This window comes from Zootoca vivipara, chromosome 3 (genome assembly GCF_963506605.1).
Source record: "Zootoca vivipara chromosome 3, rZooViv1.1, whole genome shotgun sequence".
Taxonomy (NCBI): Eukaryota; Metazoa; Chordata; class Lepidosauria; order Squamata; family Lacertidae; genus Zootoca; species Zootoca vivipara.
This window is the reverse complement of record NC_083278.1, coordinates 101842864-101863282: the sequence shown is the minus strand read 5'-3', so window position 1 is coordinate 101863282 and position 20419 is coordinate 101842864. Positions and strand designations below refer to the sequence as shown.

Below are 20419 nucleotides of genomic sequence, written 5' to 3'. Positions count from 1 at the left end.
AGAATAAAATACAAGACAAAAACACAAGCAAACGATCAAAACGAAACAATAAAACACTAGAACCCAACCCCTTTCCCACAGACACATTTAAAAGGCTGTAGAATATTAATCCGCCCAAGGCCTGGTTGAAGAGGAATGCTTTCGCCTGGTGCCTAAAATATATAATGAAGATGCCAGGTGAATGTCCCTGGAATTCTATGTTCGTCTATTGCATTACCTAGAATTTATGCCGTGGCCTGGAAAGAGAGGGTGGGAGCAGAGGGGAGAGAGCTTGGTTTTCTGCTTCGTTGTTCTATGTTGTTAATCACTCTGGTTCTTATGGGAGGACAGCGGGGAAAATAATAATGATACATTAGCAGCCCGTCTCCTTGTAAGAACTGTACTTTATTTAGAGCATTTTTCCAAATAATTCCACTTCTGGAAATAGAAACCACTCATATAATAATAATGACCACAATCAAGTGTCCCTCCCCGGTTCCAAAATGTCAAGAGTCTTGACTTATAAAAGGATCTTCTTGTGCCCCCTTGCGGCAGAAAAGGAAATGTGTGCCACTCAAGCTATGTGACTTGTCTTCTCAGACTCCCACCCTTTGTGTTGAAAACCGAATTTTAAGGGAAATGATTCACATTCTGAGGGCAGAAACACGGCTCAGCTTTCTTATAGTTTCGGGACGTAGGCTGATGCTTCTGCTAATGGTTCACCCATGCTTTCGATTAAATGACACCTAGTTCTGCAGTCCCACGAGCACTGACTTGGGAGTAAGTTTGCACAGAGCACAGGGTTGACATAGATTTTAGGGGTGCCCAGATGAACACCCCCCAATCAGGCACAAGAGCACTGTGCATGTATATGCTTGGGGCGCTTTTCTCACTAGTTAAGATAAAGGTAAGGATCCCTGGACGGTTAAATCCAGTCGAAGGCGACTATGGGGTTGCGGCGCTTATCTCGCTTTCAGGCTGAGGGAGACGGCGTTTGTCCACAGACAGCTTTCCGGGTCACGTGGCCAGCAGGACTAAACCGCTTCTGGTGTAACAGGACACTGTGACAAGTGCCAGAGCGCACGGAAACGCCTTTTACCTTCCCGCCGCAGTGGTAGCTATTTATCTACTTGCATTTTGACATGCTTTCGAACTGCTAGGTTGGCAGGAGCAGGGACCGAGCAACGGGAGCTCACCCCGTCACAGGGATTTGAACCACTGACCTTCTGATCAGCAAGCCTAAGAGGCTCAGCAGTTAGGGTGTCAGATCAGGACCTTCTGAGACCATCTTGGCTGTGAGTCTTAGAAGAGCTTCTCCCTGTTTGCAAGCTTTTTTCCACCTGGCCTGGGAGGGTGGGGCCTGGACTGACTCCAGCTGCAAAAGCTGAGGCTGCTGAACAGACTCTTGGGCTGAGGTATTGTTTAGGGGGTTTTGTTATTGGGGGTGGGGTTGTTGCTGCTATTGATTTTTATATTTTGGTATCGTTTTATGATTTTTTTTCTGTATCATTCTCATGATTTCTGTGGAAATTGTTTCAATTTGGTTGTGTACTTTGATGTTTTATATGATTACTTTTGTTATGATTGCAATTTATGTATTTCCCCCAATGTTGTAAGCTGCCTTGAGTGCGGTTTTAACTGAGATAACAATAATATAATAATAATTAATGATTAATTAATTTTATTATTTATACCCTGCCCATCTGGCTGGGTTTCCCCAGCCACTCTGGGCGGCTCAAAAGCAGAATAGTAAACACACAATAAAACGTCAAAAAAATTAAAACTTCCCTAAACAACATGCAGAAAAGGCAACATACAAATGAAATTATGTGTGTATGTATTTTATGGAAGGAAAGCTGGGATATAAATGCAATAAACAAATACCGTAATAAATAAACTAACCCCAAGGGGGTGCAGTCCTTGTCCTCTTGCATTTTATTTCTGATTACAGTGGTACCTCTACTTACGAATAACTCTACTTACGAATGTTTCTACTTACGAATGGAGCTCCGTCCGCCATCTTGCATGCGGTTTAGATAGGATTTTTTCTACTTACGAATTTTTAGATAGGGTTGCTTCGACTTACGAATTTTTCTCCCAATGCATTCCTATGGGATTCGACTTACAATTTTTTTCGACTTACGAATGTGCATTCGGAACGCATTAAATTTGTAAGTAGAGATACCACTGTAATTCCTTTGAAATGGCTGTTGGCATGTGTGTTTCTGTCTGTCTGAAAGGGAATTTAACAGAGCCCAGGTTTAATGGACAAGCAGACTCTTGAGCTCCATCAAGGGTCAAGGGAATGGGATACTCTCTGCTCTCTGAATAGTCTTACTTCTGCTTGGGTTCAGAAGGAATATAAGTCAATTGGAGTGGCAGTCTACCTGAGTCTCTTGCATGGTTGGCCTACCCTGCCTGGCCGTTGTGGCAGCAAGGGAGGCAAAATCCTCCTTCCATTTCAGGACTGTCCAAGGGGATTCATTTGAACACCGCTTCCATTTTGCAGCAATGTTTTACAGTCATACCTCGGATTACAGACGCTTCAGGTTGCGTGTTTTCGGGTTGCGCACCGTGCCGAACCCGAAAGTACTGGAACGGGTTATTTCAGCGCTCGCGCATGCGCAAAAACACTAAATTGTGTTTTGTGCATGCGCAGGAGCGTCAAATCACAACCCGTGCATGTGGCGCTGCAGGTTGTGAACGCTGCAGGTTGTGAATGCCGCGGGTTGCGAACGTGCCTCCTGCACGGATAACGTTCGCAACCTGAGCATCCACTGTACACTGGTTCAGCGGCCCTGGCACCATTTTCTGCCTGTGCTTTGCCTAGGACAGCATCCGAAGCCTGTTACATGAAACCACGCTCAGCATCAGTCATTCGAAATGGCAGAGAACCTGCAGCCACCTACCCTCTTTTCAAATGGGCCACGTAAGCGCTCTGCAGGGCTGCTTCCAGGAAGTAAGGCAGCTCAAAGTCCAACGCCGGTGCTTGAGTGCCCTTTATGCCTCTCGGATGAGTGTTGCCGAAGCTCTGAGGGGGGGGGGAGAGGCGTCATTGTTGCAGGTGAGCAGGAGATGCCATTTGGCTAAAACTGTGTCTTTATTTTTCCTCCCGAAAGGACAGAGAAATTGGCTAACGTTTGGGAAGCGAGACAAGGCAGAGACAAACTGAAAATTACACTAAATTATCTGTGTTGTTTCGCTCGGCTATTTTTGCACTGTTTTCACAGGCAAGATGCCTGCATTTCTCTGAAAACCTCCGTATACTTCCGACAATTTGCTGCAGAGCTTGGGACCCATCAAGCTAAACAGCAGACCCACAAAATATGTTCCTCTAGGGGTTCAAGAGCCCCAATTTTTGGTGCCTGCCTAGAACAGGAGGGTTTCCAAGAACTTTGCAGGCTCAACTACACAGCTGGTGGGCTTATTCAGCTGAATGCGCCCAGGCCTGGATTAACCATGTAACATCTCTATGACTCATAGGAGGGAAGCATCTAACTAGTATGTACTATATAATGCCACACATGCACATAGAAATCATTAAAATGCATTAAAATAGATACTTTACAATGAACAAATATATTTAAAACAAGAAGGTATTTAAATGTAAATAATTCATTGCACACACAGGAAATGTATCACCGGAAAAAAATGAAAATACCGATTTACGTAAATTTTGCATATGCAGATCTTCACTTGCAAGTGTAGGTACAAATTTAGAAATAGCTATACAATGGTACCTCGACTTACGAAGGCGATCCGTTCCGCAGCGCTCTTCGTAAGTCGAAACCTTCGGATGTCGAAGCGTCCATTTTGCGCATGCACGATTTTGCGCTTTGCACATGCGCAGAACACGTGCACGGCGAAAATACTTCCGGGTTTACTGACTTTGTAAGTCGAAACCTTCAGAAGTCGAGGCATTCAGATGTCGAGGTACCACTGTAACTGCCAACTAACACAGTTAGAAATAACTATAAGTGGAAATACAGCACATAGGTATAGATGCAAAATTAAAAATAATGACAGTGGTACCTTGGGACCAAACGGCTTGGCTCCCGAACAAATCAGCTCCCGAACGTCGCAAATCCAGAAGTAAGTTTTCCGATTTGCGAACGTTTTTGGGAAGCCAAATGTATGTTTCGTCTGTTGGCATTGTTTCCGGGGCCAATCAGCCTACCAGAAGCCGCGCCCAGGTTTGCGAACATTTTGGAAGTCAAATGGACTTCCAGAACGGATTGAGTTTGGGAACCACTGTATTACAATTCAAACAGAAATGCTACACATCTCACGAAACAAGAGTTGAGGGGGGCTTCTGTGTCTCCTCAGGCTACTATTCAGGTCCTGCTAAATATCGAGGAAAAACTTAAAAGTTTACCTTCTCGAGTTCCTGTAGAAACACTTGAGCCATCACACAGGCCCTTTCAAAGCAAACCATGACTTCTTCCTCACGTTCGGAGAGGCGGGCCCGGGAAGCGATGGAATTGGGCGAGCGCTCCAGCGCCAAGCCTGTAAGGAGAGCAACAACAAGTTCTTATTAAAGCCAAGATGGAAACTGCCCATGAACAGGCCTGAGTTGTCACTTAATGTATCACGTCATGTCACCTTCACTCCATCCACTCACCTGCACACCTTGCAACCCACTCTTGCACCTTCACAAGGTCTTGTTTATCCTCATCACCGCCACTGGCTGCCATTTCTGAAACTATAGCTCGCGTATTTCCGCTCTAACTCCCTAGGTGTTTGCTTATTGTTTATTTTGATCAATGTTGAATATTCCTGCGTATAAGACTACTTTTTAACCCAGGAAAATCTTCTCAAAAGTTAAGGGTCGTCTTATACGCCATGTCGTATTTCTTATACGGCGAGTATATCCCAAACTCTATACTGGAAAAGTTGGGGGTCGTCTTATATGCCCAGGCGTCTTATATGCCGGAATATATGGTACCTGCTTTAACAGTATTTTACTGATCATTTCATTATTATTATTATTATTATTATTATTATTATTATTATTATTATTTACCACTTTGAGGTGGTGGTGGTTGTTTTTACAGCTTAGTGGTATATAAAGTTTGTTAAATAAAATAAACAAATACATCCCTGAGCATTGGCCAAGCAGGCAGGGGGTGATGGGAACTGGAGCAGACCTTACTGGGCAAGGTGGGCCAATGGTCAGATTCAAAACAAGGCAGCACCCGCCCCTCGTTCTTGCCTCTTCCAACCACTCACACCTCTGCACCAAACACGGGCATTCTGTACACAGAATGTACAGAGGAGGTGTTGGGAACGGGAAAAGCCCTTCTCTTTATTCTTCCTGTTCCTGAAAAGGATGCTCTCTCCGCCATGCAAAGCTGCTGAGGGGCAAAGAGCAAAGCATTACCTGAGTCAACATACACAAATAAAGAACAGGCGAACGGCCGCATGCATGCATGCAGCCAATAACAAATCATATATAAGACGAAAGATCCGAAGAGATGCTCCCTTGCCTCACTTCTGCGTGGCTTCAGGAAGAGGAAGAGAAGGAGGAGGAAGAGGAAGAAGAAGAAGGAGAGAGAGAACGGAGGTGGGCGGAGCTGTGGCCCTCCAAATGTTGCTGCACTACAACTCCCATCATCCATGACCATTGGACATGCTGGTGGACCTGATGGGAGTTGGGAGTCCAACACCTGCTTTAAACAGATTTAAAATCTGTATGGTTTTAATTCTATCCATATTTAATTTAGGGGATGCGCGTGGCGCTGTGGTCTAAACCACTGAGCCTCTTGGGCTTGCCCATCAGGAGGTCGGCGGTTTGAATCTCCACAACAGGGTGAGCTCCCATTGATCGGTCCCTGCTCCTGTCAACCTAGCAGTTCGAAAGCACACCAAAAAAGTAGATAAATAGGTACTGCTCCGGCGTGAAGGTAAACGGTGTTTCTGTGTGCTGCTCTGGTTCACCAGAAGCGGCTTAGTCATGCTGGCCACATGACCCGGAAAAACTGTCTGCAGAAGTGGACAAATGCCAGCTCCCTTGGCCTGCAAAGCGAGATGAGCGTCGCAACCCCAGAGTCGTTCGCAACTGGTCCTTTATCTTTTACCTTTTTTTAAATTGTATTTTAATGATTTGACTTTACTAGGTTTGGAGCAATTCTTGTTTTCATCTGTAAACCGCCTTTAGCCCCATCAGGGGAAACGATGGGGCTACAACTAAATGTATAATAGATAATAACACCTGGAAGGCTACAAGATCCTCATCCCTGAGATAGAGCATTCTGCCTCACATTGGGCCAAAGGGGGGGGGTGAAGGTGCCACATCACCAATTAAACTGGCCGCAGGACTGCATAAATATATATATACTAGTATCACGAAGCCCGTTAAATTAACGGGTGCTAGAATTAATTAGCTGGATTCCCCACCCCCCCGGTGACTGTTTTAAGGAACTGAGCCTTCCACAACAACAACTTACACCACCTGTGTCCCTCCCTAGAGATCAGTTATTCTTTCCCCACACTGCTTGCTTGTTGTTCTGGCCAGGATGCAGCAGCTCCCCAAGGGATGTTACAAGGTCTACTCAGGTCAGGCAACAACAAAAATAGCCCAAGAACTCCAGTGTCTGCGTATACTGCAAACCGCCCTTTGATCCTCAGGTGAAGGGCGGTACATAAATTTAATAAATAACTTTGCTACCATGGGTCAACGTCTGTCCATCCTAGATTACACTGACTGACCTGGTCTTAAGAGAAAATGTTAAACCAATGACTGGCAGTCTTAAGCATGTCTGTCTGCTCAGCGGGAAACACAACTGTGCTCTTAGGGGCTTAATCCCCAACACACTCGGTTTATAAACAATTTATAAGCCACTCAACTACAAGAGTGGTTCACAAGGATATAACCTCAAAAATAATAACAAAAAATCAGTTATAAAATCAAACATCGATTAAATGCTTGCTGGAATAAGTCTTCAGCAAGTGCCTGAAGTTCAGCAGGGAGGAGACCTGCCTGACCTCGGCTGGGAGGGAGCGTCCATAAAATTAGGCCTACAATACTGAATGCAAGGCTCCTGGTGGATGCAAGCATGTACCTGAGCCCTGAAGGGCCACTGACAGTGACTCCTGCAAAAACAGGCATCCCCAAACATCGGCCCTCCAGATGTTTTGGACTACAATTCCCATCTTCCCCGACCACTGGTCCTGTTAGCTAGGGATCATGGGAGTTGTAGGCCAAAACATCTGGAGGGCCGCAGTTTGGGGGTGCCTGTGCAAAAACATCCTTGATCAGTCACAGATATAAGGGATTAGGTAGTCCTTGAGGTATCCTGGACCCAAATTGTTAAGAGCCTTCTAAATGAATGCAAGAACTTTGAACCTGGTCTGATAGCGTATGGGCAGCCAGAGCAGACTTTGGAGCACTGGAGTTATATGTGTTTAACACCAACTTGAACTTCTGAGCTTCTGAACCCAGGCACGAGGGAAGCCCAGCATGAAGTGCATTGCAATAACTGAGCCTTCAGGATACTCTGCTCCACAAAAAGTTCACGCCATAATGAATTTGTCGGCCTTTTAGGCGATGCAGCAGAGGTGGGGAAGTTCTTTCAACCTGAGGGCCTTCAACTTCTACCAAACAGCTGTCTCCTACAACCCGGAGCTCAATGAGGAACCCATGGTGCAAGAAACATTGTGGTAGGGAGAGGTATTGATAGTTAAACTCAGTGCTGTTTTTCTATAAAAAAAGTATGTTTGGGGTGCTCTCATTTTCCTACTCATATTGAAATTCTGCCCCTCAATGAGGCCAAACTTAGATTCACAAAATGTTTAGGGATATGCCTACCCTGTGTACCTCCGGAAAAAAAGCACTGGTTAAACTACTCTGGGAACTGTAGCTCCCTTAACAAACTATGGTTCCCAAAATTCTTTGCAGGAAGTGATGACCGTTTAAAGTGGCATCATGGCGCTTGAAATGTCTGCTGCGGATGTGGCCTCACTCGCAAAGCTGTCCTTTCCAGATGTCATTATCCAGCAAGGTTCCTTCTGCTAGATATGCACAGAAGCCAACAAATCAGCAAAACTATCAAGACACATCATGCGTGCAGAGAGATCAACAGGCGCACATCAAATTGACCACAGGTGCACTCACTGCAAGGTTCATTCCAAGGGCACACGTGTTCAGTTTCAAGCTTTACATACCAGTTGGAGGTATCAGATCATCCCAGAGCTCCCATCCACCTAACAAGCTGGAAGGCATGCTGAAAAGGAGGAGAATAGGAAAAGTAGATCGATAGAGAGAGAGAGATAGCAACTATTCCAGCAACACTGATATAAAGAAAAGCACTGGTGGCAAACAGAAGATGGAGATCGCAAGAGGGTTTTTACAAAGTTCCTCCAGAAAAATAATGCAATGGTTGCCCCGGCATTCCCGCGACACCCAACTCCCACCAAATGAAAAGGGTTAACAGGCATCAAGAGATATATCCCCCCACACACACACACCCTGAAGCCTGAAAAAGCAGCAAAGACAAATGCAAAGTGTTACGCAGAGGGAAGAAGAGCCATATGATTCAGGTAACTGGCTCGGCACTACTGAGAAAAGTGAGAGGCTAAGGCAAAGAGCCAGCAGTGGGGTGATGCAGCAAAAAAAGCTAACGTCATTTTAGGCTGCATGGAAAAGAAGGATCCTACCCCCAAGAAGCAGGGGATGGTGCCAGTCTGGACTGGTAAGGTATCAGCAGCAGCAGTTGCCTTTGACCTTTTCAGATCTCATGCTTGTTTGTAACCCTGACACACAAAATCATCACCATCACCAAATAGTTCCAGCAGAAGTGGGCAACCCATTACCTTTGATTACAAAAGCTTCTGTCAGCAGCCGCAGCATATACAGAGGCTTCTTCTCCACCACGATGTCATCAAGGCCAGCTCTTGCATACATGCTGAGAGCATCCCTGTAAGAGCCCTCGACATAATGGAGCTTCGCCAGGATCAGCATGGCTTCTGTCAAATCTTTTGGCTGGAGAAATAGAAACAATTTCCATCAATAATCCATCAGACCCCCAACTGGAACAATGCAATGTTGACATTCAGCCCCAAGGCTGAATTCAAGTAGAATCAAGTGCCTCAATGCACAAGCCTTGTGAGCTTTGATGTACATGCTGAGCTGTGATAAGCAAAGGCATTTTCATTCATTTGAAAGAAATATATCCATAGATCTGCCCACACACTCAGCGGCGAATGGTGCCGCTTGGCTGTCCGGGGTGGCACCCCCTGGGGGCGGGGCATCGCTCTGCGGCGTGACGTCACGACACACGACGCGTGCGCCAGGACAGACTGCGCATGTCCGCACATGCACAGTCCGTCCAGGTGGCCGGCGCGCTCTGAAGCAGAGCGCGCTATGGAGCAGTTTGCTGGTGCCACCACCCGGCAACCCACTCCATAGCACGCTCTTTTCTTCCTGCTCAGGCGGAGGAGGCGAGGCGCAAGTGGAGCTAGTATGGAACTAGGGGCGGCCCGCCCCCTATGCCCCTCCCTTGCTATGTGCCTGCACGCACTGTCTCACCAGAGTGGTACATGATCCGGTTATCTCCCGCTTGGACTACTGCAATGTGCTCTACATGAAGCTACCTTTGAAGGTGACTCGGAAACTACAACCAATCCAGAATGCGGAAGCTAGACTGGTGACTGGGATCATATAACACCAGTCCTAATGCATTCTCCCTTGGCTCCTAGTATGTTTCTGAGCACAATTCAAAGTGTTGTTGCTGACCTTTAAAACCCTAAACAGCCTCGGCCCTGTAGACCTGAAGGAGCATCCCCACCCCCATCGTTCAGCCCAGACACTGAGGTCCAGCTCCGAGGGCTTTCTGGCGGTTCCCTCACTGCGAGAAGCGAGGTTACAGGGAACCAGGCAGAGTGGTGGTGCCCGCTCCTCCCTTCAGATGTCAAACAGATAAACAACTATTTGACTTTTAGAAGACATCTGAAGGCAGCCCTCATCAGGGAGATTTTTTTTTATGGTTGATGTTTTATTGTGTTTTTTAATATTTTGTTGGGAGCTGCCCAGAGTGGCCGGGGCAACCCAGCCACCAATGGGAGGGGTGGCAATGAAGGTTCATCTGCCATCTCAGCTTAAATAATTGTATAGCCCCACCCAATGCAAATTGAACAGTTTTTGGACATCCTCCCCAAAGCTGCCAAATATCCCCCTCCCCAATTTGTGGGGCATGAATGGCCCTGTGGAAGAGTGGGATGGTCAGCCACTCGAGGTTAAGCCATGAGCCCAGGTTTAGATGTCTCAAGAAGACAGACTCCGACTTGTTTCCTAGTGGCGCAGCAGCAAAAAGCAGGGGAGAAGCAGAGCCAGAAGACTTCTCAGCATTATGTACCAGCATGTTGTGCATTTGCATTAAAGCATAATAATAATAATAATAATAATAATAATAATAATAATAATAATTTATTATTTATACCCCGCCCATCTGGCTGGGTTTCCCCAGCCACTCTGGGCGGCTTACAACAGAAGAATGAAATAAAACAATTAAACATTAAAAGCCTCCCTAAACAGGGCTGCCTTCAGATGTCTTCTATAAATCTGGTAGCTGTTTTCCTCTTTGACATCTGATGGGAGGGCGTTCCACAGGGCGGGCGCCACCACCGAGAAGGCCCTCTGCCTGGTTCCCTGCATAGTGTTTGTTTGCTTGTTTTCCATCTTTATTGAGTTTAATTGATAACAAAACATTCTTATATATGGTATTTCAAAAGTTTCATGTAGTTAAGTAAGAATGTATGGTGAAATGAACTGTATAGGAATGAATTGACTTCTATTTGTAGCTTTTGAAATAGTGTTTGTTTTTAAGTATAGTTTAAATGAAATCTGGGTGGAAAGAAATAGGTTTCTTTCCTGAATACTTTTAATTTCCCCCCAAAAGCATAACAAAATTTTGGCAAACACTGAAAACCCCCTCGTTTGCACTATTTTGTTTCATTTTAGAATGTGAAGATGTTCATATAAGATCTTTCAAACTGTGTGTCTGTGTAGGTTATTGTTATTGTTTGTACGTTATGTTTTTGCGTTTTTACATTGCAAACTGTCCTGTGTTTTTTGGATACAGGGCAATATAGAAATTCAATAAATAAGTAACAATGTGATGTGTGAAGCAGATTACAGAATCCTGCAGCAAGGACAATGGATTAGATCAGGCTTCCTCAACCTCGGCCCTCCAGATGTTTTTTGGCCTACAACTCCCATGATCCCTAGCTAGCAGGACCAGTGGTCAGCGATGATGGGAATTGTAGTCTCAAAACATCTGGAGGGCCGAGATTGAGGAAGCCTGGATTAGATTCTAGTGGAGGATTTTCTTCCCTCATAAGTGGAGCAAAAGGAAATGGAATTATTTACTGGAGTCTTTTATGAAATGCAGGACTGAGAGAGAGATGGGTTCCAACATTTCGTATCTGAGCCTTCCAATTGTGCATCATTAACAGCACGTTAAATGCTCATGTTTTATGTCAGCCGAGGACACTTACCGGCAACTTCCCTCGGTTTAGAATGCCCGTCAAATACTTTTTGGCGTCACTCATTTTGGGCTCGGATTTTTCCATTAATGGAACGGCGTCCTTGATTTTGGCAAGGTTCTCGTTCAAGCACAGCTCCAGCAGGGCCTCGGCAACTAAAAGGTTCCCATAGTCATCTGCAAGACAGAGTAGACAGAGTAAAGGAAAGTCACACACTCAATGTCATGTTCTCATCTATAGCAGGCCACAAAGATAAACACAGAAGTTATCTGCTATATAAACATTTTGTTACATAAGGAAGTTAAAATACTGAGAGCAAAAGTTATTCGCCTACAAAGCAACAAGCTCAGACGATTCCCTGCTCTTTTTTGGCACAGGCAATGACCATTTTGCATGTGTTCAATGCGAATACAGAGATTTTTCAGGCCTGAAAAATCTGTACTGGAAATATATCGTATTTTAGCTACAAGGAATGGGCATAATTTTCTCGCCAATGCCAAATTGTATAGGTTGGTTTCAGACTTAAGGCACTGAGGAACTTACTTCTGAACAAACATGCATAGGATCAACATTTTGCAATTAGGAAAACGACAGGCTAACGCACTAAAAAGTGTGGGATGAAGGAATGCTTAATAGGGGAAAGGTGTAACCACCAGGCAAGCAAATCGTGACGAATACTCATAACTTTCCTGCAAACAAATCAGAAGGAATGTTCAATAAAGACTGGGTATAGTCTAATTTCCAGCAAGAATAGTACCACCAAGCCAAAGAATATATTGCTCTAAAATGAGTGCAAAGATAGGGGAACCCGTGGTCACCCAGGCATTGTTGGACTTCGACTCCCATCAGCCTCAGCCAGCATGCCCAACAGTCAGGACTGATGGGAGCTGTAGTCCAGCAACATATGGTGGGCTACTGTTTCTCCCATCTGTGCTTTAGAGACATGATAAGTCACTGAGCTTACATGGGCAACCAGCCCTATTTTGCCAGCTGCCCAGCCACAGTCAAAAATAAGAAGGTTTCTGTTTGTATAAACGCAAGTTGGAAGGAGGGAGCAGCGAATGAATACATTTTCTTACAGAAGTTCTTCTGCTCCAGTGGCGTTTACCTGAGTAGATTCAAAGTGATTTCTTGCAGAGCACTCCAGCCTGCAAGAGGCACTCGTTTCAGCGGAAAGGAATGCAAAGCGTACAAAAGGGAACGAAAGAGACGGCACCTCTGTTCAACCCAGCGGGGAAGCGCGCACACTTGAACAGCTGTTTCATGCACAGCGGAGCACCTGCGGGGCTCTGGGTTATGGCAACAAGACACCATCTAGTGAAAGGCAAGTGTGCCGAGCTCCCAAAGCAATTAAACTGAACTTGAGCATGCAGCCGCACAGAAAAGTCCTCCACTCCTCACCATTGTTTGAAGTGCATACCGATGGGTCAACAGCAGCCTCCCTCAACCTGCTGCCCTCCAGACAGAACCACAGAATTGTAGAGTTGAGGGTCACCTAGTTGAACACACTACGAGGCCAGGATCTCAGCTAGAGCATCCATGACAGGTGGACATCCAACCTCTGCTTAAAAACTTCCAAGGAAGGACAGTCCACCACCTCTCGTGGGAGTCTGTTCCACCGCCAGACAGCTTCCTGTCAGAAAGTTTCTTCCTGGCGTTTAGTCAGAATCTCTTGAATCCACTTGAATCCACTGGGACAGGTTCTACCAGGAGAAAACAAGCTTGTTTCCTCTTCCATGTGGCAGTCCTTTAGATATTTAATGCTGGCTATCATATCTCCCAGGTGACCCAGGTGGCGCTGTGGTTAAACCACTGAGCATAGGGCTTGCTGATCAGAAGGTCGGTGGTTCGAATCCCTGTGACGGGGTGAGCTCCCGTTGCTTGGTCCCAGCTCCTGCCAACCCAGCAGTTCGAAAGCACATCAAAATGCAAGTAGATAAATAGGAACCGCTACAGCGGGAAGGTAAACGGCGTTTCCATGTGCTGCTCTGGTTTGCCAGAAGTGGCTTTGTCATGCTGGCCACATGACCTGGAAGCTATACGCCGGCTCCCTCGGCCAATAATGCAAGATGAGCGCGCAACCCCAGAGTCGGTCACGACTGGACCTAATGGTCAGGGGTCCCTTTACCTTTACCTTTTATCATATCTCCAGCATGTGTTTGACCAAACTGCGGGAGGCAGTGGAAGACAGGGGTGCCTGGCGTGCTCTGGTCCATGGGGTCACAAAGAGTCGGATACGACTAAACGACTAAACAACAACAACATCATATCTCCTCTTAATCTCCTCTTTCTCAAGCTAAACATACCTAACTCCCTTAACTGTTCCTCATAAAGCTTGGTTTCCAGACCATTTATTATCCTGGTCGCCTTCTCCTGCACACATTCTAGTTTGTCAATATCCTTCTTAAACTGTGGCACCCAGATCTTTTGGACTCCAGTTCCTATTAACCCTGCCTAGCACATGCTGGTGGGAGTTGTAGTCCAAAACATCTGGGAGGCACCAGGCAAAAGCATCGCTTGGGTTGCGGACTTTTCGGGGTGCGAACGGATTGGGTCCACAACCCGAGGTACCACTGTAATCGTTTATTGCTTTGACATCTGGTGGGAGGGCATTCCACAGGGTGCCACCACTGAGAAGGCCCTGTGCCTGGTTCCCTGTAACCTCACTTTTCGCAGGGAGGGAATTGCCAGAAGGCCCTCAGCGCTGGACCTCAGTGTCCAGGCTGAACAATTGGGGTGGAGACGCTCCTTCAATTATAGATGGGGACTATGGCCACGCTCCCCACAAACACACTCACTCCTGTGCACACGAGCACACCCTGAGATACGTTTGCGCAGCATGTTTCGCCCTCATTTCTGGGCCGTCCCTGGCATTGCCAGGCAACAGGCCTGCTAAGGGTCTCTTGAGGCAAGTGTGGCTGAGCAGCAGGATCTCACTCAGTCCAGGATGGGCTTCATCTCTCACACACACTACCCGGAGGTCTGCTGCCAGCCGTAGAGGATGAGAGGAAAATGTGTGCCAATGTACTTCTGTCTGACGGATAAACACATATGTTCTTGGGTGGGGCTGCCTGGCCAATTTAAAATTTGGCAGGGCAGCCCCTCTAGAGGAAAAAAACGGCTCTCCAGCCCTGATCTGAGGCAGAGATCTGAAAAGGGAATGCAAGAACCTGGCGAATAATTCACTCAACCTCTTTCTCTCCCCCCCCCCCCCGTCCCTGGCGACCATGTTTTTAGAACGAAAAAGTTTCGCTTTTAAGGTTTATTATGTCCGAGATGCAAGCAAGACACACATGGTGCTTACAATGTTTCCTGGAGCTACAGAAGAGACCACAGAATATTTTCTTTTCCTACCTCAACAAGGCTTAAAACAGGATGCAAGAATATGAATCATCGCCCACTCGCTCTAATTTCCACCCTGCTGAGATGAACAGCCTACAGCACACAAAAGGAAGGCCTAAACTTTGAAAGAGGCACTTGCACTTCCTGAAATAATAATAATAATAATAATAATAATAATAATAATAATAATAATAATAATGTCTCCTTAGAGCCTGCCCTATCTCCCAAAGGAACCCAGAGTGGCAACCACATAAATTTTTTTAAAAAAATTCTGTGGGTGGTAGAGTCCAAGATGGCTGATACTGGCAAAGGAAGGAATTATTATTATTATTATTATTATTATTATTATTATTATTAATAATAATAATTTATTATTTATACCCCGCCCATCTGGCTGGGTTTCCCCAGCCACTCTGGGCGGCTTCTAACAGAAGAATAAAATAATCGATTAAAGATTAAAAGCCTCCCTAAACAGGGCTGCCTTCAGATGTCTTCTAAAAATCTGGTGGCTGTTTTCCTCTTTGACATCTGATAGGAGGGCGTTCCACAGGGCGGGCGCCACCACCGAGAAGGCCCTCGGCATGCATATTATTATTATTATTATTATTATTATTATTAACTATTCATTTACTTTATTACTCATCCTCCACCCTAAGTTCTCAGGGTGAGGTACAACAATTTAAAATACAACATTCACCCATTCGTTGTTACTGATGCTACACTGGTCTGCACTGGGAGATTCACAGAGGATTCAGATATTATCAAAACTCATTTAAAAACAGTCATGGTTTATCCCAGGTGTAGGCAAACTCAGCCCTCCAGATGTTTTGGGACTACAACTCCCATCATACCTGACCACTAGTCCTGTTAGCTAGGGATGATAGGAGTTGTAGGCCAAAAACATCTGGATGGCTGAGTTTGCCTACCGGTATGCCTGGTTTATCCCAAAGAGGGCTGAGTACTGGACTTACTGAGAAAAGGTTCATTATTATTATTATTATTATTATTATTATTATTATTATTATTATTTGTACCCCACCCATCTGACTGGGTTGCCACTCTGGGCAGCTTCCAACATGAAACATAATAAAACATTCAACATTAAAAAGCTTCCCTATATAGGGCTGCCTTCAGATGTCTTCTAAACTGGTTATATAGTTACCCATCTCCTTGACAATTGATGAGAGGGTGATCCAGTGTTGGCGCCACTACCAAGAAGCCACATTTCAGGGTGCCGAACCTTTATTTCTAATGGTTTGAGAAGTCAACAGTATCATCCATCCCAGGAATCCTCGGCTAAATGGAGTTAAAACCAATAGTGCAATGGAGGGGAATCACGCAAGGGGAGGATAACCCAGCAGGCTCACCGATGTCATCTGCAGCCTCCTTGCTATGGCAGGTAAATGAGGAGAAATTGAAGCTTTTATAGAATCACAGAATTGTAGAGCTGGAAAGGACCCCAAGGGCCATCAAGTGCAAACCCATGCAATGCGGAAACTGCAGATAAAGTATTCCTGAGAAGATGGCCATCCAACCTCTGTTTGAAACCCCCAATGAAGGAGAGTTTACCACCTTCGAAGGTAGTCTATCCCACCGTTGAACTGCTCTTGCCATCAGAAAGCTATTCCTAATATTTAGTCGGAATCTCCTTTGGTTTGAGTCCTACCCTCTGGAGCAGGAGGGAACAAGCTTCACCATCTTCCAAGTGACAATCACTCTGGAACTTGAAAATGGGTACCCTATCACTTGTCAGTCTTCTCTTCTCCAGACTAAACCAACTCCCACAACTGTTCCTCATGTTGTTGTTGTTTGTTTGTTGTTGTTTAGTCGTTTAGTCGTGTCCGACTCTTCGTGACCCCATGGACCATAGCACGCCAGGCACTCCTGTCTTCCACTGCCTCCCGCAGTTTGGTCAAACTCATGTTCGTAGCTTCGAGAACACTGTCCATTCCAACCATCTCGTCCCCTGTCATCCCCTTCTCCTTGTGCCCTCAATCTTTCCCAACATCAGGGTCTTTTCCAAGGATTCTTCTCTTCTCATGAGGTGGCCAAAGTATTGGAGCCTCAGCTTCAGGATCTGTCCTTCCAGTGAGCGCTCAGGGCTGATTTCCTTCAGAATGGATAGGTTTGATCTTTTTGCAGTCCATAGGACTCTCAAGAGTCTCCTCCAGCACCATAATTCAAAAGCATCAGTTCTTCGGCAGTTCAAGAATTGAAGAAAAGAATTGAAGAATTGAACTGTTCCTCATACAAAGATACGTTTCCAGACCTTTTATCAACTTGGTCACCCTTCTTCACACCCATTCCAGTTTGCCAACATCCTTCTCAAACTGTGGTGCATGCTTTCAAGTTTTACCGACGTTTGTGACATATTGGCACGGAGGAAGTCAGAGAATTAGTCCAGTTTATTATTTTAGGATAGCTGACCCTCAGAAATTAGCTGAGCAATGTAGCCTATGCTCATTCAGTTGCAAGTCCCATTGTGTTTGATGATGGGGTTTACTTCCAGGTAACTGTGTCCTGGACAGCAGCTTTACTAGAGAGTAAGCCCCATTCTACATCCCTGGGACTTACTTCTGTGTAAACTTGCACATTGTATAGCTGATTTCCTTTGAGGCTGCACTCCTGAGCAAGACAGCATCCTCTGATTATTCCCAATAGGGGTAAAGTGTGAGAAAAATCATTGGGAGCAACACACAAGACACAAAAGGAGTGTTGGGGAACAAGCAGCTGTGGAGTGCAGATCCAGTCACACTTCTGGGGAAACACTGGGGTTGTATTGTGTGTTTAAAAAAGCATTGGCTCTCATGAGGCAAAGCTCATGATGCGCCTGATAAAAAACATTTTTTGCTGAGACAAGCCTACCTACCGCACCCAGATATTTAGAGCGCTGGTGTGTTTTTATTTCTGGATGTTTTTTTAAAAAAAGTTTTGATAGTTGTTACTAATAATCCTATTGCAGGCTTCCTCAACCTCAGCTCTCCAGATGTTTTTGGCCTACAACTCCCATGATCCCTAGCTAGCAGGACCAGTGGTCAGGAATGCTGGGAATTGTAGTTTCAAAATATCTGGAGGGCCGAGGTTGAGGAAGCCTGTCCTGTTGTTTTCTTTTGTACACCGCATTGAGGTTTTCGGTATGATCAATCAGCTCAGTATAAATTTAATGAAGTGATTAATGACAAAACGGATGCTTACACATCAGGAAGAACTTTCTGACAGTTAAGAGCTATTCGAGGTTGTGGACTCTCCTTCCTTGGAGGTTTTCAAGCTGAGGTTGGATGGCCATCTGTCACTGGATGCTATGGCTGAGATTCCTGCATCGCAGGGGGTTGGACTAGATGACCCACGGCCTCCCTTCCAACTCTACAACTTCACCCTCAAGCATTGTTTGGGGTGCGGGTGAATTAGCTGCTCTTGCAAAAGAGAGTGTGGGTGGGTGAAGGGACTTGGGTCTTGGGTCCAGACTAAGTTGCGCTTAGACCGAAACCAGTGCGTAAAGTTCACATGACTTCACTTGGGAGTTGATTCCTGCAGCTTTCTATGGGAGCTGGCTGCGCGCAACCAACTTAACGAAGCGGGGCACAGATTTTGCAACTCTCCCGTCTGGGCAGGTTTTGCTCCGGGAGACCGAAGGACGACTCGATCCTTGCTAAGGGAAGACAGGCGGGCGGGCGGGCGCCGCGGCTGCTGCTACTGCTGCTTCCATTTCCTGGGGAAGAAAAGCTGCTGGCTGCGGGATCCCCGGCGGCGACTTACCGGACGGTTGGGCTCCTGCGCCGGCTGCTCCCCCCTTGGCCCACTTGTGCCGGGGACTGGCCGCCCGCGTCCTCATCTGCTCCACCACGGCCAGCTGCGTGTCCCACTGGCAATCGGCGCGGCACCTCTCCACCGCCTCTTCCATTTTCAGGTGGAAATGCGAGCCTTTCGCAGCCATCTTAGCGTGGGTGGGTGAGTGACTCGTGTACAACAGGGAAGTCCCGGGCAGCCGGGCGTGCGCCTGGGGAACAGCCGGGTTCCCCTCCCCTCGCCGAGCAGGGGCAGGATCGCGCGCTCCCGTGCGCCTGGTGGAAAGGGAGGCTCCAGCGGCGCTGCGGCTCGGGACATATGCATAGCTGCCAAGTTATCCCTTTTTTAAAGGGATTTTCCCTTATGCTGAATAGGCTTCCTCGTGAGAAAAGGGAAAACTTGGCAGCTATGGACATATGTGGTCCCCCTTCCCCCCCAAAACCCCCCCAAAAACTATCCTACAACGCCCCGATGATCCAGATGTTTGGCAGCTAAGAGGAAGCGCCCCGCGCAATGCGTGTCAGGCATCGTCGAAAGAGAGGGCTGGTAAAGTTGCGCTGTAGAATGGAGTGGGTTAAAATGGGGGGGGGCAGAAATGGAACAAGAGGGGTCTTTAGGGGTTTGTGAAGCGCGCAATGTTTTCCATCTATTCTTTTGTTTTACTTAAACAAAGCGCTTATAACTCACCCTTTTCTCCACGGAACTCGACAACACATAGAATTGTAGAATTGGAAGGGACCACGAGGGTCATCTAGTCTAGTCCAACGTGAGGGACTCGAACCCACGACCCTGCGATTAAGAGGCTCGTGCTCTACCGACTGAGGAACCCCTTCTCATTATCTACCCTGTGAAGTAGGTTAGACTGAGAGGAGTGAGCTTGGTGGCCGAGCGGGGATTTGAACCCTGGTCTCCCAGGTCATAGTCCCGACACTCTTAACCATTACACTGCACTGGCCGGTCCCCCCAAAAAGAGGCTGTTAGGGGCTTCTGCCCCAATGGGCAATGGGTGTTTTCTTTTCTCCTCCCCACTTTCACCCAGGTTCTGGGGGTTCCAGGCTAGACCTGAAATTTCAGACTTTGATTTTAACCTCCTTCTGTGCAAAGAGAATAAAGGGCCAAAAGTTAGGGGTGCAGACTGTTTTCTGCTTGGGGAGAGTTTTTGCTGTTTGCTCCACTCCACATCCATCAGGCTGCACCCTTAAAGTACAGAACAGTCCGGCTCTTCCTTTGTCCCCAGGAAAAGCTGCAAGGGACTCTCACTTCCTGTTTCTTGACTGTTACTCCACCTGATGTGCCACACACCCCTTCAGGTTTCAGATTGTCCCCTGCCACACAAGCCCCATGACAATATTACTCTCTTTTGTGCTTGCCACTGAGATGCTTTTGCATTTGCTGTTGCCTCTTGGGCAGGGCCTTTTTTTGTTGTGTCACCCAGCATGAGAAACTTCCCTGTCCCAGGAAGCTATGTTGTCTCCTCCTTTGCTTTTGCAGCAAGGATCTGAATTTTCTGTTTAGATTTTTATTTTGTTTTTGCTGTGGACTAGACAGCTCTCTGTTTCTTTTCCTTCATTTTGTCCCGTTTTGGGACTTCCGGTGTTTCTGTTATATAGATAATGTGAAGACATAATAAAAGGAGCATCTCTTCCCCCATCGTTCTGCCCGAACACTGAGGTCCAGCTCCAAGGGCCTTCTGGTGGTTCCCTGCCTACGAGAAGTGAAGTTACAGGGAACCAGGCAGAGGTAGTGGCACCCTCCCTGTGGAACGCCCTCCTATCAGATGTCAAGGAAATATACATCTGACTTTTAGAAGACATCTGAAGGCAGCCCTGTT

At 46.5% G+C, this 20419-nt stretch overlaps 1 protein-coding gene across 1 annotated transcript in view; it reads right to left on the bottom strand.

Moving 5' to 3' along the window:
• TTC7A (tetratricopeptide repeat domain 7A) overlaps positions 1 to 18891 on the bottom strand; it is a 160969-nt gene extending 142078 nt beyond the window's left edge. The window contains exons 1-5 of the mRNA XM_035111163.2: positions 18559 to 18891; positions 11473 to 11636; positions 8791 to 8959; positions 4355 to 4485; positions 2889 to 3010 (exon numbers count right to left, since the gene is read on the bottom strand). Of these exons, the coding sequence (XP_034967054.1) occupies positions 2889 to 3010; positions 4355 to 4485; positions 8791 to 8959; positions 11473 to 11636; positions 18559 to 18736 (764 nt within the window). The 5' untranslated portion in view covers positions 18737 to 18891. The remainder of the gene's footprint in view (positions 1 to 2888; positions 3011 to 4354; positions 4486 to 8790; positions 8960 to 11472; positions 11637 to 18558) is intronic.
• Between the last annotated feature and the right edge of the window lie 1528 nt (positions 18892 to 20419).